Source organism: Heterocephalus glaber, unplaced genomic scaffold (assembly GCF_053883595.1).
Source record: "Heterocephalus glaber isolate CG9 unplaced genomic scaffold, H.glaber_assembly_v1.0 deba00001689, whole genome shotgun sequence".
In the NCBI taxonomy this organism is placed as follows: Eukaryota; Metazoa; Chordata; class Mammalia; order Rodentia; family Bathyergidae; genus Heterocephalus; species Heterocephalus glaber.
The window spans coordinates 13,166,212-13,192,349 of NW_028258414.1; the positions used below are offsets into that span (position 1 = coordinate 13,166,212).

At 36.1% G+C, this 26,138-nt stretch overlaps 1 protein-coding gene across 20 annotated transcripts in view; it reads right to left on the bottom strand.

Annotated features, from left to right (window-relative positions):
* Nucleotides 1-26,138, bottom strand: part of Myo9a (myosin IXA) — a 305,400-nt gene that overhangs the window by 62,427 nt on the left and 216,835 nt on the right. For 12 of the 20 annotated variants that reach the window (XM_087198928.1, XM_087198925.1, XM_087198926.1 and 9 more), the window contains 8 exons: nt 23,524-23,634; nt 22,448-22,570; nt 20,797-20,946; nt 19,658-19,977; nt 17,213-18,811; nt 11,829-11,928; nt 11,102-11,317; nt 1,436-1,548 (listed from right to left, as the gene is read on the bottom strand). In XM_087198928.1, the coding sequence (XP_087055054.1) occupies nt 1,436-1,548; nt 11,102-11,317; nt 11,829-11,928; nt 17,213-18,811; nt 19,658-19,977; nt 20,797-20,946; nt 22,448-22,570; nt 23,524-23,634 (2,732 nt within the window). The remainder of the gene's footprint in view (nt 1-1,435; nt 1,549-11,101; nt 11,318-11,828; nt 11,929-17,212; nt 18,812-19,657; nt 19,978-20,796; nt 20,947-22,447; nt 22,571-23,523; nt 23,635-26,138) is intronic. The other 8 variants (XM_013076164.3, XM_021236975.2, XM_013076163.3 and 5 more) reach the window with 4 other exon arrangements.

Consider the following 26,138-nt stretch of genomic DNA (forward strand, 5'->3'; position numbering starts at 1 on the left):
TTCCTGCCTCAGCCTGTTGTGTAGCAGGGATTACAGGTGTGCACCACCATGCTAGGCTGGTTTCTTTAGTATAAGGTATTTCTGCATATATATGGTAATTACCGGTATCTAGTTATGTTTAAAAGAAAGGTTTTAAAATGTTGCTTACAGGCTAGAGATGTGGTTCAGTGGCACAGTGTTTGCCTAGCATCTGTGAGGCCTTTGGTTCAATCCCCAGTAAACCCCTGACCCTCGCCCCCAGTGCTGCTTGAAAGCTCTAGTGTGCACTGGTGGACTTCTAAACTAGGTCTTCTTATAGGGTTACCTGGATAGTCAACTTTGTAGGAAGAATCTCTAATAACAACTTCCTTCAGGTCTTTCCTTGTGGGGAGGACAAAAGTTCAAAGACTCTGAATCACACAGGCTTAGAGGGTAAGGAAAATGTAGAAATTGAGCAAAGAAAAAAAAGTTAGGTGGGGAGGTGCCATAGACTTAGCTCAGTGGTTCTGCTGCCTCCCTTGCAAGCACAAGGTCCTGAGTTTGATCCTCAGTACCAAAAAAAAAAAAAAAAGGTTGGGGGGATCTTTACATTCAGTGTGTAAGAAGTCATTAAATCTCCTTGTTCCAAATATGTGCCTCAGTCCTTAGTGGTATTTGGTAAACTTTAAGTCAAGAGATCTGTTTTACCCTAAGAATATATTTCTTATTCTCTGCTAGGAATGGGGAGGGTCAGTGAGCTAGATGTTTCTCTCTCAGTTTTACCCAGCTGATTAAAGATTCAATTTCTCCTACCTATTAAGACATTTACACTTCTGTTTTTATTTGTTTTCTTTTGTCCATTGTGGGTTTGGTCATTTTAGCAATTTGGGGGGAGAAAATAGAAATTAAATGTATATATTTAACCTGCTATCTCCAGATATATGTTCTTCCTAGTATATTATAATAGTATCTTGTTTCTCAATTTTTGATTTCTAGTATAACATCTCCGAATTTGGGGAATTAGAAAATGCCTCTGTAACGTCAGCAGAATTATAAACCAGAACACTTCAATGTGGTCTTGAAGTCATCAGTGAAGGCCCCCTGACTAATACACAAAGATATTTACTTGAAAAGCAGCAATTCTATAAGTTCTTTTAAAGAGAATAGAAGTATTTCCTGAAAGTCTTCCCAAAACACTTAGAACAAAATCCAAGTCCAAAGCTGGCACATTTTTCCAACCTCATCTGGTCTAATCTCTCCTGCTTTATAACAAAAAACCACAAATCATATAAAGATTTAGAGACTCTAAACTTATAGGAAGGTAAAGCTCATTACACATGTTTGAACTTCTAGTGGCTGTCAATACTGGTGCTTTTTTTCCTTGAAAAATCAGTAAATGAATTTAATTCAAAGCTCAGTATTTAGTCAATTTTAAATAAAATTCTATTATCCCATTAATTCTGTGCATACTTTATACCTTATATCCAAATCTGAAGACTTCTGTCTCACCACCAACTTTGTAATCTCTCCTTGAGACATAGTTTTGTGAATCTTTGCCTGTTCATCAACTGAAGAAAACCGCTGTGATGTCTGTAATAATTACATATGTAAAAAACTTTAAAACCAAGTGAATATATGACAACACTATAAATAAGATTTGAGTACAGAATTTGAGAATTATAGTTGTTAAAAATATAAAAAATGCAGTTATATTCTACTGTTATATTCAGAGACTTACTGAAATAATATAACCTACTGAAAAATCTTAACTTCCTAAACTAATTAGAAATATGGAGAACTTAGGTCAATGAAAATGTTGACCACCAGTTCATATTTCTGACAATGTGACAAAAAAATGTCACGTGGCAAGTTAACAAAACAGTCAAGACCATTCAAGGACAGACATAGGATCCAGGATCTGATAAATCTAAAACACAAAATACTGTCTTTCATACATCTTTATTTGTACCAAGATGTGCAATCATTTTTATGACAGCTAACTATGACAGATCCATATTATACCCAGTCAAAATTTAGAAGAGTTAGAACACATAAAAGAAAAACCAAAGAACCAAAGAGTAAAGGATCATTATCATCATTAATGTTTTAAATTATAATTTACAAAGCTATCAAAAAGGGACCTGAATAGCGATCAGTAAATTTTGTTCCTTTTGTATATAATATACTCCTCTAAAGACAGTCTTATTCTGAGGAAAGAATTCTTGTTATTCAAGTCTTTGGCTAGTATTTCACTTTTCTACAGTTACCATATCCTTCCTTTAGCCTGTTTTGCTTGTCTATGGCCTTATTAACAGAAAAACAAAATACTCTGATTATAAAATTTTAAAGAATATATTTGTTTTGGGCTAGGATAGAGTAGCACAGACCCATTTCACCTGCTTGTCTGAAAAAAGCAGAAAAAAACCTAATAAATAAGAAAGAGGCATTTTTTTCCCCAGTACCGGGGACTGAACTCAGGACCTTGTGCTTGCAAGGCAGGTGCGGTGCCCCTGAACTAAATCCCCAGCCCAGAAAAAGCCTTTTCTTTCTTTTTTTTTTTGGGGGGGGGGGTACTGGGGATCCAACTTGGGTCCTTGCGCTTGCGCAGCAGGCGGCGAAACCACTGAGCTAAATCCCCAGCCCTGAAAGAGCCATTTTTAAGACAATGGATGGGAAACAAACAAAATGAGTCCTATATTTGCTGCAGCTATGGCACACCAAAGGGAACGTAGGTGGCCCTTGCAGACACCCAGAGTTGAGCACGTGAAGCTGAATGTCTGAAGTGATAGAGGTAACTCGAGAACAAATGACAGAGTACTGAGCAGAAACAAGATGCACCCAAAAACAGAACTCTGGAGACCTACAGAAGGTTGCCACGGAGTGGTTAGCTAGGTATTAATCCACACTTCTATATGAGAAAACTACCAGAGATCAGAGAGAGGACCATCTGAAAGTTTTAAATGCAATACTGTCCATCACTCACAAAACCTAACAGTGGCCTGTGCCCAAGAGCCAGGGTACATAATTTTATGATGCCCAGGGCACTAGCCAAACAAAGTACACATAGAATCTAACCTCAACAGTACAAATAATCAATACTAAAATGAGTACTGTTTGAGACTTCTTATTTTGAAAAAAAGACTTAAAAGGATCAAACTGCTTCCAGAACAAAGCTCCTAATATCATTGAAAAATGTGTTTAAGAAACATTAATTAAAAACACAAAAATATCCAGCAACCAACAAGGTAAAATGCATAATGTCAGGTACACAATAAAAAACCAGAAGGTCGGGGATGTAACTCAGTAGCACTGTGCCTGCCTGGCAAGTGCAAGGTTCTGAGAGTGCAATCTCTTCTATCGAAGGAAAAAACAAAAAAAGATACAAACTTTTTGGCAGGGATGCAGCTAAGTGGCACCACACTCACCTGGCAAGCGCAAGTTCCTGAGTTCCATCCTGATACCAAAAAAAAAAAAAGAAACCCAGAGCTGGGGATTTTAAACATGCTATAATCTCAGCACTCTGAGGCAGGAAAATAGGAAGTTCAAGCCCAGTCTAGGAACTTAGCAAGACCCTGTGTCAAAATTTGAAAGAATAAAAAAAGAACTGGTGATATAGCTTAGTATAAAAGCCCTGGGTTCAATTCCCAGTACTGAAAAGAAGAAAAGTCAAAGAGGAATACTTAATCCATAATGAGAAGAAACCTTGATGAAAACAGGTACAGAAAGACCTCACTTCAAACTGATAAAAGCGACACACATTAAACTCATGACCAACGTTACAATGGATGGGGGGAAAAAATGAAAGCATTTCCTCTAAATCAGCAATGAGACAAGGTACCCAGTCTCACCACTCCTGTTCAATACAGTACTTGAAACTTTAGCCAGAGCAATCAGGCAAGAGAAAGAAATAAAAAGGATACAAATAGGAAATGAAAAAGTCAAATTACCCCCACCTGCAGATAATACTCCTTACCTAGAAGACACAAAGAGCTCCACCAGAAGACCGTTAGAGCTGATAAAACAAATTCGGTAAAGTAGCAGGATACAAAATAATATACAGTAGTACCCTCGTTCACATAATCCCAGAATACTCTCTCACAGTCCCCTGCAAGCTTTTGCATAGAACATGGACAGTATAAGAAGTTCTGTGCAAAAAATGCAAAGAGTAAAGCAAGCAATTGTCTGATCTAAAATAACTGCCAAACAGAAAATGTCCACCTTAACTGTGAAAACAAAAGATTACCAGTGGATGAGAGAAGTGAGCTCAGGAAAGGATTTAAAATGCATGGAAACCAAGGTGATATATCTTTAAAGGAATTACTTCTGGGTAAAAAGGTACAAAAGGAAGGAAGAGGTACTTTAAGAGATTGGATGGTGAATAGAAAAAGAAGTAACGGAGAAATTCAGAACACAGAAAGGCAAAAGAAAAGCAGGAAAACCTGGAGGACATGTAACATGGCAACCCCTCATCAGTAAACAAACCAAATAGGCTATCTACACAAAAACTACTTTACCACACTGACAGAGATAGAAGTTCTTAGAACTTGTTATCTTGTAAACCAAATCAAATACACACCATGAATAAAGTAAATATACAAAATCTATATTCAAAGGTATAAGAAAACCAATCAAAAGAATGTCAGGAAATCAAGTTAAACAAAAGAAAACCTACAAAAGTGTGAAGTAGAAAACCATAACCTTCAACTATATATGTATGTATATGAGAAATCTCTTGAATGAGAAATTCAACACTTAAAACCAGAAATAAACCAAAACTCAAAAACCCAAACCCAGGAAGAAATGAAGAGTTGGCTGACCTCAATAAATAAATAAAGATGGTGACTCACAAGGTACCCAAAGAAGAAAAACACAAGTGAAAATTTAAAAGGAATTAATAAGCAAAGGCAGAAAAATACTAAAAGATTACAAAATATAAAGAAAGAAGTAAAATGGGTCAGAACATAGGTGAAATGGCAGACAGGCAAAAAAAAATCACAGGTCCTTAAGAAATATAAATGATGAAATATAACAAATATGTAAAACTATAATTAACAAAGAATTTTTAAAAAGTTAATTAAGAGCAGAATTTACATATTGAAAGAGTCCAGGAGATATGACATCACTAATCTATAACAACCATATCCTAGACATGAAACATATGCTAGACATGAAACAAAGGAAAAATTCTGAAGGCCTACAATCTAAAAGATCACATAACTTGGAAGGACAAGAGAACTAGATTTAATGAAAACAACATATAAGTGTGAATGAAGGATTTTGTATGTAGCCAAAACGTGCTTTCAGTATCAAAGCTACAGAAAAAACTCCAGAAATTCTGTTAGCCTTTCCTCAGTAATTTACTATGGGAATAGTCATCTGATTAAGATGAACAGGGAAACTCCAGCAAATTAATATATTCAAGAGTAGACTTAAGATGTAAACAAAGGTGGGAGGTTAGGGTGAGAGAATAATCATCGGATATTCTTTTGACTGGTTTTCTTGTGATTATATGATTACTTTATTCAAGTTGTATATTTGAGTTGGTATAAAGCAGAAATAAAACCTAAAAAAGAAAAGTAGAAAGGAGAGGAAAATAAAAGAATACAATAATTTATTGAGAGTCGTGTCACAAGTGAGATTTAGATATTAGAATGTTACTCATTAAAAATTGACTAACTAGAGAAAAATGGATTAGACAAAAACAAACACTACTAATGGCATTTTTAAAAAGTTATACACAAAGGTAAGCAATCAATAGAAAAAGAGAAGCTAAAAAAAGAAAACGCATATAAATACAGCAAACATAATGTAGCTTAATTACATAAAATAAAAAAAGAGTTGCAATTAAATCTCTCAGTTATCCCAATAAATGTAATTAGGCTTAACTTACCTATTAAAGGAAAAAAGTTTTTATTTGATACCTAAAACAAAGTAATCTAGAAAGACCAAAAGTAAAGGAATAAACAAAAAGATAGCAGGGTAAATGGAAATAATAAGAAAAGAGAGGCAATAATATGAAATAGAATTAAAACAAAAGCATTAAATATGAAAAAGGACACTTTTTGATCCTAAAAGCCACTTTTAACAATGAATAAAACACATCATTATCCGGATAAGACAGATCAGTATATCAAAAATAATGAGGCTGTAAAAGACAAAATGATGAATCAAGATTATGAAAATCTGCTGAAACTTTATACTTTAAATAAAGAACACACAGTCTTAAATACACGTCATAGTAATCACATACTAGGTAACAGAAAATATCAACAAATCATATCACATAGAAATATCAAAGTTGATTACAATACAGTAAAATAAATTCACAAATTTTTTAAAAGGCTCTTCCTCTAAAAAACTAAAATCTTTTGCTAATCAAGTCTTGACGTGTGTGTACCATACATGTAACAATGTTAAAAATTTGGTAAAAAGAAAAAAGTAATAAAAACTGTATATATCTATGAGATACAACTGAAGCAATGATCATGGGGAAAAATAACTGATTAAAAAACCCATATAGGGCTAGGGATTTAGCTCAGTGGTGCCGCCCCCTGCCTCACAAGCACAAGGGCCCAAGTTCGATCCCCGGTACCAAAAAAACCCCAAAAAACAAAAAACCCATATAAATAAAAATAAACAAATTAAATCTCCAACTCAAAATCTAGAAAAATGAGAAAATAAACCAAAAAAAATTACAGAAAATAAATGATAAAACCAGAAACAAATGAAATAGAGAATGGAAGAAATAGGTATAATAAATAAAGCAAAATCCTGCCATTTAGGAAAAAATTAAATTAGACACATGACTAATTTAAAAGAAAATAGATATAAATCTACAAAGAAAGAAATGACAAAAAGCACTGAAAGAAATTTTAGAAACTATATAAATGCTAAAAACTACTTTCTATATTTTTATGTGAAAAATCTGAAGTTACAGGAAATGGGTAATTTCAAAAGAGAAAATGGTTTACCAAAATGGACTCCACTAGATAAAAGTTTAAAAAGACTAATTCCCTGGAAGAAAAAGGGGAACTTATTAAGGAATACACCACAAAAAAGAACCAATCCCAGATGGTTTGACAGGGAAATTCTACCAAATCTTCAAATAACAGATAGCTATAGTACTATATATAAAGTTGTTCCTGAATTTCTAGGAGGAATACAATACACACAGAGATACAAAGTATAACTGGTGCAACTACTGTGGAAATCAATATGGAGATACCTCAAAAACCCAGGATTAGGGCCGGGGATTTAGCTCAGTGGTTCCACCACCTGCCTTGCAAGCGCAAGGACCCGAATTCAATCCCCAGCACAAAAAAAACAACCAGGATTAGAGGTCCCATTTGACCTAGCTATTCTATCTGCTGGATATCTTCCCAAAAGAATTAAAAGAATAATACCACAGCAGTGTATGTGCACCCATGTTTAGAGCAGCACAGTTTGTGATAGTTAAAGCTTGCAAACAGCCCAAGTGCCCATCAACTGGAGACTGGATAAAGAAGATGTGTGTGTGTGGTTTTTTTTTAATAAAATGGAGTACTATTCAGCCATAAAGAATGAGAAACTAAAGACATTTACAGCTAAATGGATGCACATTGATGTCATACTCTTAAGTGAAATAAATAGGACACATGTATAAATACTGAATAGTTTCTCTGGTGTGAGAGACTAAAAGTGTAAATAAGGATCAAAATGTAAAATTGATAATGTGAAATAGGAAGAAAAGGTCTAAAGGGGTAGAGGAAGTTGGAGGGGTAGGGGAAAGGAAAAACTGGAAACAGTCTTTGTAAATAGGGAGGGGTGGAGGGGTTGAAGGGAGGGGCAGGGGAATGGGAAAAAAATAAGAAACAAGATATATCCCATAAAGGTACAAGTTCCCAATGATGAATGTAACTGTACTGTATACCTAAAATGTACAAATAAACTTAATGAAAAAAAAATACAAAGTATACATTCAACAGTGTGGCTGCTATCTTACAGCTGCCAATCCAAACTCTTTCAAGAATCAGAAACTGGTTGTTCAATACCAACCAGTTTTCCACTTTGCAAAATCTTCAGAATTACCAAACCCGGGCTCCCCAAATCACATAAATATCCTCTCCTGATTTCCCCTTTGTGATACATTACTAAGACACAATCAAGGTTGGTTTTCCTTACTGTAAGATAAAATAATAAACTGAGTTTTGCTTGACCCACAAGGTTTTCTGGCAGTCTTTTGTGAAGTGGACACTGGAGAGAAACTCAACACAGGTACTGAATGGAGAAGACATATCTCTGAAAATAACAAACACAAAATAGGAATATAAGAAGCATGGGAGACAGGGATAGTGAGATGTTTAGTTTCTCTATGCTGGGGATAAAGATGAATGAAATTCTAGAGAGCCGCTTGGGAGTCATATCTCCACAGAGATTACTGCTTTAAGTTTGGCTATTTGTAGAAGAAACTACAGAGAAAAGTATGTTTTCTATACTAACCTTACAGATAAGAGATAGGCTTTTTCTAATCCAACTGCCATCTAGAAGACTGAGAGACTTGAACTATGAAAGTCATTTTTAAAATTTAGGTTAGCAGAACATGTCATTCTTCTTGAAAAATGCCAACATCAAGGCTAAGAACACAGTGAGAGCAGCATACAGACTAAACAGTAACTTAAATGGCAGAGTTTGAAGTAGGAAGTTAAAAAACATGAAAGTCACAAATTGCTACCCTTGCCTCCCCACCCCCACAGCAGGTTACAAACAGTTATTAATTAAGCAACTCGAGAAGTAATGCTTATCAAAGCCCTTTTAGGTAATTCATCTGTAACTGTCTTTATCCCAGTAGAGTAGGTATTTCAAAACTGGAAAGGTCAGATGGTCATTTCTGCTAAGATTTAATGGCACACTTCTTAGTAAGCATCAGTGATAAGATTTCTCTGTCCAGGAAAAACAAATCGAGCTTTTAAAAACCCATGTGCCACCTAAAATTAAATCTATTTTTAAAAATCTGGATTTTGGGCTGGGGATTTAGCTCAGTGGTTCCACTGCCTGCCTCGCAAGCGCAAGGTCCCAAGTTCGATCCCCAGCACCAAAAAAAAAAAAATCTGGATTTTGAGAATGCAGTAGATCCTACTTAGAAAGTGTAAATCTTCAGCTTCACAATAACAGTTAATGCTAGAACATGACACATTTTCAAGATAAACAGAAAAAGATTGTAAAATCATTCCTATCATCCCCACCCCCAACCCCAATAAGTATCTATTAGCATATTCTAGAAAGCAAAGCTTCTTCATGCAAGTATCCACCAGAAACAAGCACCACCACCTGGTCCTAAAGTAGCCAGGGATGAGAGAGAAGAGCAGTAAGAAGCTAAGAGTGACTAACACACTGTGCAGGGAAGTGTCCTACAGCTACCGCATGCAGTGGCCGTCAAGCAGGTGACAGAGGCTACGACAATGCTGACAGGAGCTGAATGCTCCAAGCAGAAAGCCCAACTTCCTAGTTCATCTCAGCAAGAGTTTCAGTGTGAAAAAATTCTATCACAAAAAGGACTAGGGGTTGTTACAAAGGAAACTCAGGAACACAACAGCAGTAAGAAATGCTTAGGTCTTCCATAAATGATAATATCCATACACTAAAGTAGTATTTTTCAACAAAATCTGTTCCATTACAAAACTTTTCACATTTAATCCCGTAACAGAGTATGTTTCATTATTTATAAATTATTTATATAATTTCTGATACAGGACACCTTCAAAGTGGAATTATTTTTTTCCTCTACAAAGAAATTTTATCTCTAATTTTATATATACTGTATAAATGTTTTCAACTTCTATAATCCTACAGTTTTTGGCTCATGTTAATGATTCATTTATTTAATCAGGGAACATGTACTACATTTTTCTGTTTTTGTTGTTTTTTCCCCTCATGGAATTTCAGCATTATCATTTTAAAACTGGATCTACTTTCCACAAATATAAAGACAGTAAGGGTATTCTGAAAATTAGGAAAAAGTTTTTAAACTGTCTTCACAATTCAAAAATTTAAAAGCTTACAAAAATAATACGTTTAGTGATTCAAAGACTATTCAAACTATTTAACTATTCAAAGACTATCATATCTACCATACTGAACAGACATGGTTTTAAGAAAACTGTAGCCCCAACTTATGGATCTGCATGGAAATAAAACACACTTCAGTAATAATGTTTTAGTTCATATTAGACATAAACTATGTATTTTCCAGGATAATTCCAAAATAAAACTCTTTACTCTAATACCTACAAATATACTTATACTCATCAAAACACATTTGTACCTAATTTTTGGGTGAGATGATGATGTAGTTATCTTCCCAACCCAAAAGAGTAAAGCTTTATTCAAACCCAGAGCCAATGTTGTAATTTGTCATTGATAGAAATCATATTACATGTGGCCTTCTGTTTGGCTGTCTGGTTTGAGGAGTCACATTTTGCACACGCAATTTTTTAAAATTCATGTTTAGGGCCAGGGATTTAGCTCAGTGGTTCTGCCGCCTGCCTCACAAGCGCAAGGACCTAAGTTTGATCCCCGGTACCAAAAAAAAAGAAATCATGTTTATTCGATACTGAAAAATAGGGGCGAGGAAGCAAGTTTAAAGGCAAAAATTAAAAGTAACATTTCAATTAAAGTCTACTGAATTATGTAAAAGATAACCTATTTCCAATCAGCGGGCAGTCAATTACAGCCCACTGTGTCTGTTGTTTTATTAGAACACAGCCATAGCTACAGGGACTTTTCTTTTTTTTTTTTGACTTATTATCTGTGGCTTTCATACAATGGTGGTCAAGTTAAGAGAATCTATGATCTACAAAGTCTAAAGTATTTGTTATCTGACCCTTTACAGAAAAAAAGTAAGGACCTCTATTCTATCTTTTGAGATAACACCATCAAAATTTCTACAACAGTGCTCAGCAGCCTTAACTTTCCCTCATTCATGACTTGATATGTATTGTTGAGGTGCCCTTTAAGTCCTATTAATACTTAGCTTTACCTGTTGTGTTCAATGAGGTTTCCCATGTACAACATTAGATGGGAAGAAGCTGTGAAGGTTAGCTTTAGATTAGCAAGGATGATTCCCATCAGAATTGCTTGCTATTTTTCTTATATTGCTGTAAATTACCATTTCGGAGTCACTGTGAGAGGCCTGACCCAGGCTGGATGCAGACCCTAGCTCAGAGCGAGAAGCTTGGTCAAGGGAGAGATGGGGCTCAATTATGTCATCGTAATCATCTTCCTCTGTGTCCCCCTCCCCATCGGCAAAAGTACCTCTAGTCAAGAAATCGGAGCGCGTCCGCGCCATTCGAGCTTTCTTTTTATGGGCCGGTCTGGCAACCTGCTTGACCAAATGATAAAACAAATAACACAACAATGTTTTGTTTTGTTTTTTGGGAGATGATGTGAATGAAAGAGGTCTCATGAATTTCTTGAAACATCCCTCCCACCCCAACATGACCATTCCATTAGCAGAAGTAACACGGATGATGAAAAGAAATTCATACATATTACTGTGGACAAAGGTTAAGAATAAAAGCTAAAAATCTACATCATACTTCTCCAAAGCCAAATAAGCCACCCTTCCTTGCCATAACAGGTCACACTAAAGTCACTTGAATAAACTACTGTCTTTTTGGCTAAGCAACTTCTTTTTCATTAACATAGTCTAGTTTTTAGGCACCACTCCTTTTGCCTAGAGTATACCTTCTTAATTTTAACAAGTTTAGCTCAAGGCTTCTTTCTCTAAGAACACTTTGTTGTGGACAAGGTTTTGTTTTCTACCTACAAGAACAGTAACTTCCAAAATAATGTGCATCTACTTCACACAGAAGATAAACAGATCTGGTACTTACCTCTCGCTGGCCTGACCCAGCTAACTTCACAGGTTTCCAAGCTGATTCATCTTGTTTATGGACTTGAGGATTTCCACTGGTTAAGGCTTCCTTGTTAACACTTTAAAACAAGAAGATTATATTTCAATTCCTAGCAGATATTTCATAGAAGCAGTTTTAAAATACAGCATGAATTACAGTCTACCAACTCAAGTCAAAGAATTCCAGAAAACTCTATACATATTTACAGATTCTCAAACAATAAATCAGATATTTTTCTGCCTATCTAATCAATACTATTGTCAAGAATCTGCATAAATGACTGAATTCCTAGATGTTCTGCTCTGATAATTGCTGGGTATACTCCATTATGGTGACATATATTTAAAAACAGTAGCAGCAAAAGTAGTTCAAAATCTGAAGTGGACCTGATGATGAACGAAGGAAAATATCAAATCCCCCAAACTTCTAGAATACTAGGTCTTAGTAAGACTCTTTTCATCTAATGATAAAATACATGATAAGGAGCCATTTAAGGATGAGAACTTAATTTTTTTTAAATACTGAAATGACTCCTGTTGGTTCGAAAAATTTGAGCTGGGTATATAGCTTAGTGGCGGAGCATTGGGTTCGAGTGCATAAAGCCCTGGGTTTGAGTCTCAGTACTAAAAAATATTTAAAACTTTGCCTTGGGCCATGGATTTAGCTCAGTGGCTCCACAGTCTGCCTCACAAGCATACCATCTGGAGTTCGATCCCTGGTACCAAAACAAACAAACAAACAAACAAAAACTTTTGCCTCTGGGAAGCATTTTTTTTTTTTTTTAAAAAGAAAGTGACTTCTTCCTAAATCTTTACAGTTTGCATTTATTGTCTTATTTCTAAAACTTGAGGTTATATAGACTATTAACAATGCAGGATAAGACAATGTTATCAAGCTAAAAGAAGCATGCTTCAAACCATGCAGATGTTATAGTGTTGGGTTGTGAAAACTTAATTTTGCTTGAATAACTGTATGATATAACTGCTGCATCATTAAACTCTGTGCAAAAATGGATGTCAGAGTCTGATGACAGTCTGAACATAACCTATACTTTCAGGTCCCCAATTACCTAAATTGACTCAATACCATAACAAACGTTATCAACAACATACTGCCCATCCTTTCAATGAGATTATAAGCTCTCTGAGAATTATATCTTACTTTTAAACATAGTACTGGTTGAAAGTGGACAGTAACTTATAATACTCATTAGTTGGTAAATTACTTGCTCTTTCATTCAAAAAATCTTTTATAAATCTTTTATAAATGAATTCTGGGGACCAAAGAAGTTGTCTTGTCCTTTGCTCCATGCAATATTCTCCAAACAAACCCAAACAGATGGCAGACCTAACTAGCTAATGGCTTCTAGGAGACCCCCTTTTTTGACAGTGAATGATCAAGCCTAAGAATCACAGTTTGTCCTAAAGGACAAACTTTCGAGTCATTTAAATCACTCTTGCCAAAATCTCTCTGTCACAGCTGACCCTACCGGTCTCACTCCAAAGAGAAAAAGAACAATTCATAGGACCCTTACTACCCACACTAACTTTAAAAATCACAGTATTTTCTTTAGATTTCTACATGTTTCACACTTATTTTGTTCTCCTTCATTAAACGGGTGAAGACCACTATGTATGCATCACCAATATATTATAGAAAGAACATTAACCATTACCATCTAATACTACTATCTAATTGTAAAACTCAAGTTCTTGTACCAATTATTTCTCTAAATATGTGACCCTGAATAATTTATTTCACCACTACAGGCCCGAATATGTGAAAAGCAGTACTAGATAATTCAGAAACACCAATACATACACATACACACACACACACACACACACTCTTATTTCACATTATTAAACTTAACTAGTAACAATAGATATGTTTTAAACTTTCTTATTGGCTTACATGCTACACAGAGCCTCTAAAATTCTGGGTAATCTTTAGGTTAATGGGTAAGAATGGGATTTCAAGCTGTCATTAAGTTCAACTGCATTTCACAATACGGTACAAACCTTCAGTCAGAAAATAAAATATTAAGGGCCTCTTGGCCCATATTTGGAAAGGATTTTTTTTTTTTTTTTTGCTACCAGGGATCGAACTCAGGTCCTTGCACTTGTGCAGCAGGCGTCACACCCACTGAGCTAAATCCCCGGCCTGCAAAGGATTTTTATAAATCTTAATGCAATTTAAGGTCCAAAAGATTTAAATGTTGACTATTATAGGAGAGAAAAGGGTATTTTCATTAATGTGAATTTTAATTTTTTTTGTCCTAAGGTACAGCCTTCCTTTCAACAGTGGTATCTCCCACAGGCACTGAAAAAAATCTACCATATACAAAGACAATATAAGCATCTTTTTTTTGTTTTCTGTTTTTTGTTTTTGGTACCAGGGATTGAACTCGGGACCTTGCACTTGCAAGGCAGGCACCGGAACCACTGAGCTAAATCCCTGACCCAATATAAGCATCTTAAATTGTGTCCAACTCGTTACATACCATTTTGAAAAAACTTCTACTTATATAAGGTATCTAAAATAGTCAAACTCTTAGAAATAGAAGGTAGAACGGTGGTTGCCAAGGGCTGGGGAGAGGGGAAAAGTGAGCTGTTTAACAGGAATAGTGTTCAGTTTTGCAAAATGTAAGTTCTAGAGAGCTGCTGAACAACGTGAATAGAGTTAACATTACTGTTAACTGTAACACTTAAAAATGGTGAAGAGGGTAAATTTATGTAACATATTTATCAATACTCTGTCTCTTTCACACACACACATGCACACACACAGAGAAAATAATGAAGGCCATAAATAGACAAACAACTGTGACAAAGGCATTAACTTCATTAAAGCCTGACAATGGCCAGCTTGGACAGCGACACCTCACAGCTCTAGAGACCTGCACATGCACTAAACTGCTCTTTGTACACCCTTTAACCTAATGAGGAAGAATCAAGAGCTCTGCTATCTGAGTTGAGTCCTGGGATGTAACTACATCCAATTTCAGGTGGCTGATAGAATCAATGCCTAGGGCTGGGGATTTAGCTCAGTGGCACTGCACCTGCCTTGCAAGTGCAAGGACCTGAGTTCGATCCCCAGTACCCCAAAAAAAAAAGACTCAATGCTGTGTTTTTGTTTTCAAGGGGTATTTTTACAAAAAGAAAATGGCTAATTTGAGCAGTACTCACATAAATAGAGCATAAAAGACACCATAAGAAAATATTCCAAGATTTCTCAAAAAACTAAAAGTAGAGCTAGGGATTTAGCTCAGTGGTTCCACTGTCTGCCTCACAAGTGTAAGGTCCCAAGTTCGAGCCCCAGTACCAAAAAACCCCACAAAAAACCCCCAAAAAACTAAAACTAGAGGTTCCATTTGACCTAGCTTTATCTCTTCTTGCTATCTTCCCAAAAGAATTAAAAGCATCATACCACAACAATATATGCACACCCATGTTTATAGCAGCACAGTTTGTAATAGCAAAGTCTCAGAAACAGCCCAAATGCATATCGACAGACGAGTGGATAAAGAAGATGTGGTTCCACTCCTGTTCAATATAGTTTTGGAAACATTCACCACAGCAATTAGACAAGAGAAAGAAATAACAGGAATAAAGATAGGAAATGAAGAAGTCAAACTGTCATTATTTGCAGATGACATGATATTTTATATAGAAGACCCCAAGAACTCCACCAAAAGTCTTCTAGACTTAATAACCAAATTGTCAAGTAGCTGGATACAAGGTCAACACTCAAAACTCAATAGCTTCCCTCTACATGAACAACAGACTCACTGAGAAATAGGGCAAACAATTCCTTTCACAATAGCATCCAAAAAACTGAAATACCTAGGAATCAACCTAAGAAAAGAAATCAAAGACCTCTTCTCTGAAAACTATAGCACTCTGAAAAGAGAGATTGAAAATGATATCAGAAAATGGAATGACCTCCCTTGCTCCTAGGTAGGAAGAATCAACATAGTGAAAATGGCCATACTTCCAAAATTGCTATGTAGATTCAATGCAATCCCAACTGAAATCCCAACAGCATACTTCACAGACCTTTGGAAAACAACGCAAAAATTTATTTCGAACAAGAAGAGACCCAGAATAGCAAAAGCAATTCTAAGTAACAGAGACATGGCAGGGGTTATTACAACCTTCAATTTGAAACTATACTACAAAGCTACTGTGATAAAAAACAGCATGGTACTGGCAAAGAAACACACCGGAGGACCAGTGGAACAGATTAGAAGATGCAGAAACAACTCCAGACACACTCAGCCACCTCATCTTTGATAAAGGAGCCAAACACCCTCACTGGAGGAAAGAAAGCCTCTTTAATAAATGGTGTTGGAAAAATTGGGTTTCAACTTGTGAAAGACTAAAACTAGACCTGTATCTCTCACCATGCACTAAACTAAAATCGAAATGGACTAAAGATCTAAATATTAAAATAGAAACGCTGAATCGGCTGAAACAGAGGTTAGGTAGAATTCTTGAAGACATTGGTGTAGGGAAAGATTTTATGAACAAAACCTCAGTTGCCCGTGAACTAGCATAAACAACCAACAAGTGGGATCTCTTCTTACTAAAAAAGCTTCTGCACAGCAAGAGAAACCACCAGCAGTGTGAAGAGACAACTCACAATGTGGGAAAAAATTTTCACCAGCTGTCCCTCAGACATAGGTCTACCATCTCAAATCTATAAAGAACTTAAAAAACCAAGAGAGATTATGTAAACGTGCAAATTTCTAATGATGAATGTTGTTATATTGTATACCTAAAATGTACCAATAAAATAAAATTTTTTTTAAAAAATGTGGTTTTTTCATACAATGAAGTACTAAGTCTGTCATAAAGAAGGACAAGCTTCAGATATTTATAGCTGGGCTGGGGATTTAGCTCAGTGGTTTCGCCGCCTCCTGCTCAAGCACAAGGACCTGAGTTCAATCCCCAGTACCAAAACAAAACAAAACAAAGAAACCAGATATTTATAGCTAAATGGATGGACCTTGAGACCAGATTCTTAAGTGAAATAAATCAGATACGCATGTTTAAATACCGCATTGTTTCTCTGTCTGGTGTGAGAAACCAAAGTGGAAATAAGGACTGAAATGTGTAACAGATGCTGGGAAATGGGAAGAAGGTATTCAAATGGGAAGGGGAACAAGGGTGGAGAGAGGGAGAAAGGAAGAAAGGGACAAGAAAAAAAGTGAAAACACAAGGAAAAAATGGAAACAAAGCTTTTGTACATAAGGAGGGAAGGGGGCTTGAGGGGGGTAATGGCATAAAATAGAATAAAATTTATTAAAAAGTACTCCAAGAACATGCCCATTTACAGCTACAAGTAAATATTTTACTTACACAGGAATACTTGTATTGTCCTTTGATGTGAAGAAAATGGTCCTTGTACTTTCCTCTCTAGAAGGGTCCTCAGACTTGTGGCCATAAGACTGACCTGGTGTAAGATGTTCTCTTTTTGAAAAGTGATTATTAGAGAGTTTACAGGGAATATCATGCTGGGTACCCATTCTTTCTGTCTTAGATAATTCCCTGACAGTAATAGACTGGCATAGGTTTCCTTTCCTTTCAAAGAAAAGGGTGACAGGTCGGTCCTTCAGGGGTAAATGAACAGAGGGACTGTCTTTAGAGGCAAAAGCTGCATCTTTTACAGTTACTGATGGGGCTCCTAGTCCACTGGGTTCTCCCTTATCTGGGGTACTTGGGATAAACAGAGAGGATGGTCTCTTTGCTCTTGGCTTTGATTGACAGAATGATGGTGTCAGGAAAGACTCTCCAGCTCTTGGCTTTTCAATTGCTTTGAAGGCTTTACGCTCCTTTTCTAGAATATCTGTTTGTTGTCGAATGTGTTCCATCATCTCTATTTCATTTTGCTGCTGCAACTGCTTTTGCCTTTCTTCCTTCTCTATGTTTAGTTTTTCTAATTTCATAAGGACATTATTAGAAGAATCCATATTCAAAGAAGGAACCACTTGGTCTCCTGAGAAGTGGGACTTTCTACCTTCTCTGCTGAAATCCAAAGTATGAGCTGTCCTCAGTGTGTGGTCATGTTCCAAATACTTGTTTCTTTGGATACTCGCAGGGTCTAGCTGTTTCAGGGCATCTTGATGGGGAATATAAAAAAATGTAGGCAAACTATTTGACATGGAAGAGTCTCTCTGCTGTGGCTTACAGGTGATAGGCTCAGAACCACAGAACCGCTTTTCCTGCACAGACCCATTCTTCAAGGGCTCTGAGTCAGAGGATGCTCCCTTCTGAATCCACACAGACCTGGTGTCACTTGAGGCACTGAGAGCATTGTCCTGTAAATCAGATTTTGGACTGCAAGGTATCTTTGGTGATGGAACCTGCAAGTGTCCTTCATCTAAGATTATGGACTCTAGCTTGCTCTTCTGGCTGTCCTCACAGCTTAGAAGTTCCAAGCTTCCTTGAGAGCTTTCACTATCAGGGGTGCCTTGCGGAGACTGGAGGCCTTCAGGCATCAGTTCTGTAGACCATCTCCGTTCCTCTGAAGGAGACATTCCACCAAGAGAACGAACTTTCAGCAATTCCAAGCTAAATATAGCTTGCTCTAGCTCTCTCATTCTCCGGCTTTCTCTTTTGGCCCGGACTACTTTTTTCTGATGGAGATCCTCCAATGATTTGGGTCTTTCTCTGACAATCACCTCTTGCTGTAAGTCCATACCACTCTGGCTTCTGGCTCTCTCCTGCCTCTTATCTGGAGACTCTTCTGAGCCCTCCACTGAACTGTCATGGCCAATTCGATTACTGTCTATCACAGATTTACTTTCCTCTATGGCTTTTACTCTGTTGTCAAAAGAACAATCCTCCCATTCTGAAGGATCTGAACCTTGAACTTCCAGAGCTCCAAATGCCTTGATATTCATCAATCCATGTTCTAGTTTTGTCTCTTTTAGCTTCTGTTCTTTTAAAGCTTTAAATCTACATAAAATATAAATGGGTTATGGATATCTCTTGGTTACCAATGAAGACAATACACTAAGAATTTAAAAAGAAATGGAAAGTCACAAAGTTTTCTTCTTTTTTTAAAGATAGTGTACTATGTTGTGATTGTTGAGGATGGCCTCAAACTCAAATGATCCTCCTTCAATAGCTGAAATTATTGGTGTATGTCACTGCACCTAGCTTTAAAATTTTCATTTTGTAAGCATTTCTTAATCACACCCTTTCAATTCCCCTATTTCCATGAGACAGAGGATATTCATTATGCATATCAATTCGGGGGGGGGGGGATGAGATAGGGTCTCGCTACATAGGCCAGGTTGGCCTTGAACTTACTATGTAGCCCAGGCTAGCTTCAAACTTGCAGCGATCCTCCCACCTCAGGCTCCCAAGTGCCAGGATCAAAGGTGTGTGCCACCAGGACCAGCTATGCATATTATTTCTAACTGGGCATTCCAGCCAAGATGTAAACTAAATCAGAAGTAAAGCTCTCATTTTCGTAATATCCTCACTTTAAGATAGACCTTACATATGAAATTAATGCTTCTAAAGGTAAAAAGTTGAATACTGCCAATTTTGTAAGATTAAGCCTAATGTAAAAGTTGATTATTGCAGTTATAACCACAGGCCATGCAGAATTCCAATTCGTTTTAATTCAATAGACACTTACTTAACTTATACTGTAGACCAGGTTAATATAGATTAAAATTGGCAGGAGTATCAGCACAGTGAAGAAAGCAAATTGTATACAACCAATAGTAGTGCAAACATTATAAACAAAATACTTAGAAAGGCAGAAGGAGCAATTACAGTAACAGGGATTACCTTTGTCTTGCTGCGAATCCTCTACATGTTGACTGCAAAAGGATAATTGCATTCCTTTGCTCTTGATACCACTTACTTTCCCTGTAGCCTTTCCATCTTGCCTGTATGCAGGTAGCAGCCATGTGCCTGTGCCTACAGAGCTTCCTCCATCTCTGCTGGATGACGATGGCTGCAGCCCGTAGCTCCAAGTACCTCTGCCTCTCTAAGTGAGCACGCCAGGAAGCTTGGAGGAGAGTAGCTGCACTAGCCATGACAAAAGCACCCTTCTGTACAGCTGCAGCTCTGACTTGCTTCTCATTTATGTAATTCCTCCAGAATCTCTGGGAGGAAGACAACAGAAACTGGTTGGCATGTTACCATGTATTTGCACAGAAAAGGGAAAAGAGGATAAATTTCTCATGTCATAATTAGAGAGTAAGTGGCTAAGCAGCTAAAGTGTCAGTAAATAAGTTTTTCTTTTCCAGATATGCTTGGATAAACAACTATTTTAAATAAAACCTTCATCAAGTTAACTACAGAACTTAAAAATTTTGGATGCTTTCATGCCCTACAAATTAATTTCAACAAGTTTTATTGTTTTTTGATACAATTTGTTCTAATAATATTAATAGGTTTAAGGCATCCAAAGATGCAGATAAAGATTTTCTTGCATAAACACAAAAGGCAAGCGCAAGGACCTAAGTTCAATCCCTGGTACCAAAAAAAAAAAGGTCTTGTGGAGAATAATTGAGGATATAAAACAATGGGAGAAATAACAGAACAGATAAATGTGACACAAGTTGCCCATCATCCAATAAGTGCCTAACAGCAATGTATATGTAACTCTCAACTGTCACTCAGCAAACTATTACATAAAAGGAACCATGCGAACAAAAGTTAAGGTACATGACTCTCTCTGTTTACACTTCACAAGACATTATAAATTCAGCTTAACTTCAATTTAGCAAATCAATATTAATAATCAACCATTACACGCCAGGTAATCTGTTGGGTGCTGTGAAGATTTCAAAATTCAGTAGAATACATTCTCATTTCTGAAGTTTATATTATTACTTAAAAGTTACACAGTGAAACTATTTCTGGTTACTAAACAAAGAATAAACTAGTCAATCTCATGCAAAGAATACTCTGCTTCACACCTGGATAACAATGGCTGCCTGTCTCAGATGGAGGAAATGCTGTCTACACAGCAATACCCGGAACCATCGCTGCAACAACACGATTCTACGGAGCACCTCTTGGTGAAGCAGATCTTGTAAGTGCTGTCGTTCCTGCTCCTTTAGGAAGATCTACCACAAGGAAGAAACACAGGGAATTTAGCTTAAGAAGAAATAAAAAAATTGTTTCCATGAATTATTCTTCCTGTGGCAAGCTTTTAGACAAGAACAAATACAATGCAGACATGGAAATGAAGGACGGAAAAATGAAGTCCGCATCAGTTTATCTAAAGTAGTCATTCTCAAATAGAAGAGAAGATACTAGAATATAGGAAGGGAAATAGGATGAGCAAGAGTACAAAAATTCCACTGGCAGAAACTGGATACATTTCCTTGGGAAAATCACTTTCATAATGAATCAATATACTAATAATATATCATATTTTTCAAGGGTGTTAGTGGGGAAAACTTGAGACCCATATCTTGAAACTTAATCATCATGTGAATAAACCAATGACAGCAGCATTTTTAAATTCAGCATTCATCAAAGACTTATTGGCCAAAGTTACTGATCAGGTTATTTACTTCTTCCTTCCCTGAATAAATTCTTAGAGTAAACAAAAATAAACTAAGACACATCCCTTTGGAAATAGAATTTGCACTTCACCTTTTAAGTGCAGGTAGATATTATGTACTTTAAGAAGAAAACAATAAACTAATAAAGGCTAAGGACAGAAGATTTCACCTGAGTAACGCAAGGAGTTGAAACAACAATAAAGGTATGTACAGAGGACAACAGAACAATTCATTTTCATGAAGAGGATACTGAACATGTAAAGTCACAATATGGAGGCTCTTTAAAAAGAGGAAGATGTTTGAATTTAATAAGGAGGTTACTGGGGGATTATTACTGACAAGAGGCCAACAGAAAATATATTAAGATGCTTTTAATAAGAGTAAAGTAGGGGGCCGGGGATTTAGCTCAGTGGTTCCACCGCCTGCCTCGCAAATGCAAGGACCTCAGTTCAATCCCCAGTACCAAAAAAAAAAAAGAGTAAAGTAAGTTATACAGAATGGCTAAAATAGACTAGTAGCAGATGAACATTTATTCATTCTAAAGGTAACTTAGATGAGAAGAGCTAAGGAAAAGAAATAAAATAGAAGCAGGAAGAAGGAAAAATGAGAGATGTAAAATCATTTGTATGAAAAAAGAGAAACAGAACTTTGTAAAAGCATTATATTGAGGGGTGAGCCAAATGATTATGGTTTCTAGCCTGATAGATGGAAAAGGGGTGAAAGAAAGGAGCTGATAAATTAAGGTCCATGGAGGAATCTGGATAAAGTTTCCTTGGGTAAGTGAGTTGACAATGATAGCAGAATATCTAGTCAGAGATGGTTTAAATTACAGCTAAAATTACAGTCACAACTAGAGCACTGACCAGAAGTTCTGTTAATACTGGCTATATTATTTTTAAAACCTTAGCCTAATCAATTTCCTTATGAATCTGATACACACTATTTTTAAATAAAAATTCTCAGTTGACAACTGACATTATCATTAAAAAACTAAAATGTACTCAGTTTTGACAAGAATATATATAGATATATAGATATACATATATATTATATTTACCATGGTTTTTCCAACTTGGTAATTATCTGCATTAACATTTATTTTCCAGAAGAAATCCTGAATGTTAAATTTGGATGGAATAATATTTTGGGGAAGAAGTACATGAAAGTGGCTCACAAAATCCTGAAAAATAAAAAGAAAATGCTGTAAAATCACAAGAGAATTGTATGTAAATGAAATACTAAACAAGTTAATTATCCCTTCATCTTATTCTTTTAAACAGGATGAAACCAAAAAGGTGGTTGTTAATTTAAGATATTATAAAAGGTTAACTTTAAAAACATGAGGAAGGAGAAAGAAACTGAGTTCTGCATATAATGCTATCAAATGAAAACAGAAGAAGAAAGGCAGAAGTTAATTATCTCTTTGGAGAAATATGCATCAAAGACCAAAGAAAAGATTTTTTTACCAAGAACCTGAAATTCCTAGCCAGGAAACAAACAAAAAAAGCTAATGTGGGAACTTTTTATTTTACATACTGGGGATTGATCCCAGGGCCTTCACACACTGAGCTACATCCCCAGCCCATTTTTTTTTAATAAGTATTTTTTAAAATTCTGAGACAGGGTCTCACCAAGTCACTAAGTTGCCCAGGCTTGCCTTGAAATTATGATCCTCCTGCTAAGAATACAGATTTCTTTTGCAGTACAGCAAAGATTCCAATATAATTTCTACAGCCATAGCAGCAGTAGCTGATAATAATAGCTGTGTACCTTCCTAGTAACTTCCCATGAAAGCAAATCCTGCTAGGAAAACTCTCTTGTGTCTAGATAATTCTGACTGACTACTTCAATTACGGGAGCAATCAGTGCAAAGAACTGCATTATCAGCCAATTTATTATTGGTAAACACACTGATCAGATGAGAACAGTGATTACTGGATTCTATTACAACATAAGTTTAATGAGATTGCTGGTATTCAACAAAAAGGAGTATACTCTTTTTGATTCTGTATATAAAGGTGGAAGAGAAAGGAAAAATTAAGAGAAATTAACAAGTGAGCTCTAAATAAATAGGTAATATATGTGAAAATATTAACATGATGTGAATATGTGAATATCAATAAGAAGCACAACCTGAAAAGAGTATTTGCAGCTGTATCCTGACTGGCGAATCCGAACTGTCTCTAGCATTCCTGTGTATCGGAGCTGTCTGAGTACCAAGGCATCATTGAATCTTAAGGGCAGCTAAAACAAAACAAATGGAAAAAGGTGAACCCAGAATAGTACTGTCTCCAAATTATTGTATGTCTCATAAGCCTAACTTTTTAGTATTTAGGGACTGACTGGAGGTTGTCGGGTCAAACACAGCCAAGGCAACAGGACAGGTTAACATCCTAGATAGTAGCTTCAGAAAAGTTCTGATGAGCCTGGAGGAAAGAGAGAAAACTAAGCTTCTAAGGTGTCTGGCTGCAAAGGCAGATCCTCCTGATTTAGCCTTCCCAGTGCTGGGACTATAGGCATGTGTTACCACACCTAGCTTGTATTTTTATATTTTGTTTGATTTTACCTGTAAGCCCACAAGAAAATGTCTGTCTGTCAGTTGCCTTGGTTAAATGAGAGCTAAGATTCTTTTTCCACTATAAGGTGAGAGTAGTTTACTTCCTTAATACTTTTTGTTGATGGTATTAGCACGAAGCACTTAAAAAAAATCTTGTAGTCCCTCAGAATTAATCTGTTCATTACAGGAACTGACAAGGAGACGCTAACGGCAGGTAGCCACTCAGCACCAATCTCAACACCCTATTGCTCCAAGATATCTCATTAGACATCTTTTTGGATATTCAAAATAAGATATACTTGGAGCTTCTGATATGTCTCTGTTCCCTAAATAGTACTTTCAGTGATCCTCTAAGGCAAACTCAAGTATTTTTTCCTGAAGCTAGATGAAACACACTACCTATCAAGGAAAAAGAAAAAAAATCAAATGAGCAATTAATGTCAAATAACAATAGTTAACACTTAGTAATTCTGCAGTCTGAAATACTTCATTAACTGAACTCTTTTTTTTTTTTTTTTTTTTTTTTTGTGGTACCGGGGATCAAACTCAGGACCTTGCACTTGCAAGGCAGGTGCAATACCACTGAGCTAAATCCCCATCATTAGTTGAACTCTATGTATAGCAAGATCTCAATTAACAACTGAAACTCAAACTTCTACTTAAATGTAACAGCTTCTTTTTTAAGAGAAGAGCTAACATTTAATAACTATAAGAGAAGAGCTAACATTTAATAACTACTTATTACAGCAGGTACTAGGCACTTTACAGATATTAACATATATGGTCACAAAGCAATAACGTTACTCCTACAATTATAGTTTATTGTTACATATATGAAAATATTTTTTCATTTTAATTTTTATTAGTTCATGTTTGTAGTACATAAAGCACAAATTAAAATATTTAAGCCACAGAATAATCAAGTATAATGATTTATATCTAGATTTCCCTCAAAAGCCTGGAGCTCATAGCCAGGAGGCTGTGGAAGGTGACCATACTATAGGGGCTTATAGTTGGCTTGCTGTTAGGTGGGTCACTGGGGATGTGAGCTGGGAGGATTTAGCTCCCTTCCCTGCTCCTTCCTTGATGGTCTCTGCTTCCTGTCCACCCTGCCTTGGAGCTGGCTATGGACTGAAACCTCTGCAAACTGTGAGCTGAAATAAACCTTTCTTTCTTTAAGAAATGGGTTGTTGGCAGTTTGTAATAGCTAAAGGTTGGAAACAGCCCAAGTGCCCATCGACAGGAAACTGGATAAAGAAGATGTGGTTTTTAAATAAAATGGAGTACTACTCAGTCATAAAGAATGAGAAACTAGAGACATTTATAGCTAAATGGATGCATATTGAGGCCATACTCTTAAGTGAAATAAATAGGACGCACGTGTAAATACCGAATAGTTTCTCTAGTGTGAGAAATTGAAAGTGTAAGTAAGGATGAAAATGATTAAAATGAATAATTGATAATTTGAAATAAGAAAAGGTCCAAGGGTTTGGGGATGGTGGAAGGGAAAGGGGAAAGGGAAGAAGGGAAAGAAAAAATTATGAAGAAAAAAAAATGGAATCAACCTCTGTGTAAACAGGGAAGGGTGGAGGGGGTAAAGGGTGTACAGGTAATGGGAGAAAAAATAAAAACTAAGATGTTCTGGTACAAACACCCAATGATAAATGTAAATGTATTTTATACCTAAAATGTACCAATAAATATGTATATTAAAAAAAAAAAGAAATGGGTGTTGGGGACTATGTCTCAACAATGAACAAAGTGACTAAGATATCAAGTAACTTGTCTAAAATTTTAAATAGCAAAGCTGCAGATTATTTCATTAAAAAGTGAGAAAGCTGAACATAATTCCTATTTTATTTTGCTGTTTAGGCTGGGAACTACTTTTTCCTATGATAAGCACAAATAAAAATGACAAACATTTACATGAATATTTATTTACAAAGAAATATTTATTTTTATGTTTTGAATTTGCTATGTTTCTTAATTATAGAAACTGTCATAGGAAAGAGAAAGGAATCAAGAATGACCACGGGCTCTTCTCTAAGTTACAGGGACAAGAACCTCTAAACATGAAAAAAAAATGAAGCAATTTTTATAAGAAGTACAGGGGTCAGGGATTTGGCTCAGTGGTTGTGCTGCCTGCCTCTCAAGCACAAGGACCCAAGTTCAATCCCGGGTACCAAAAAAG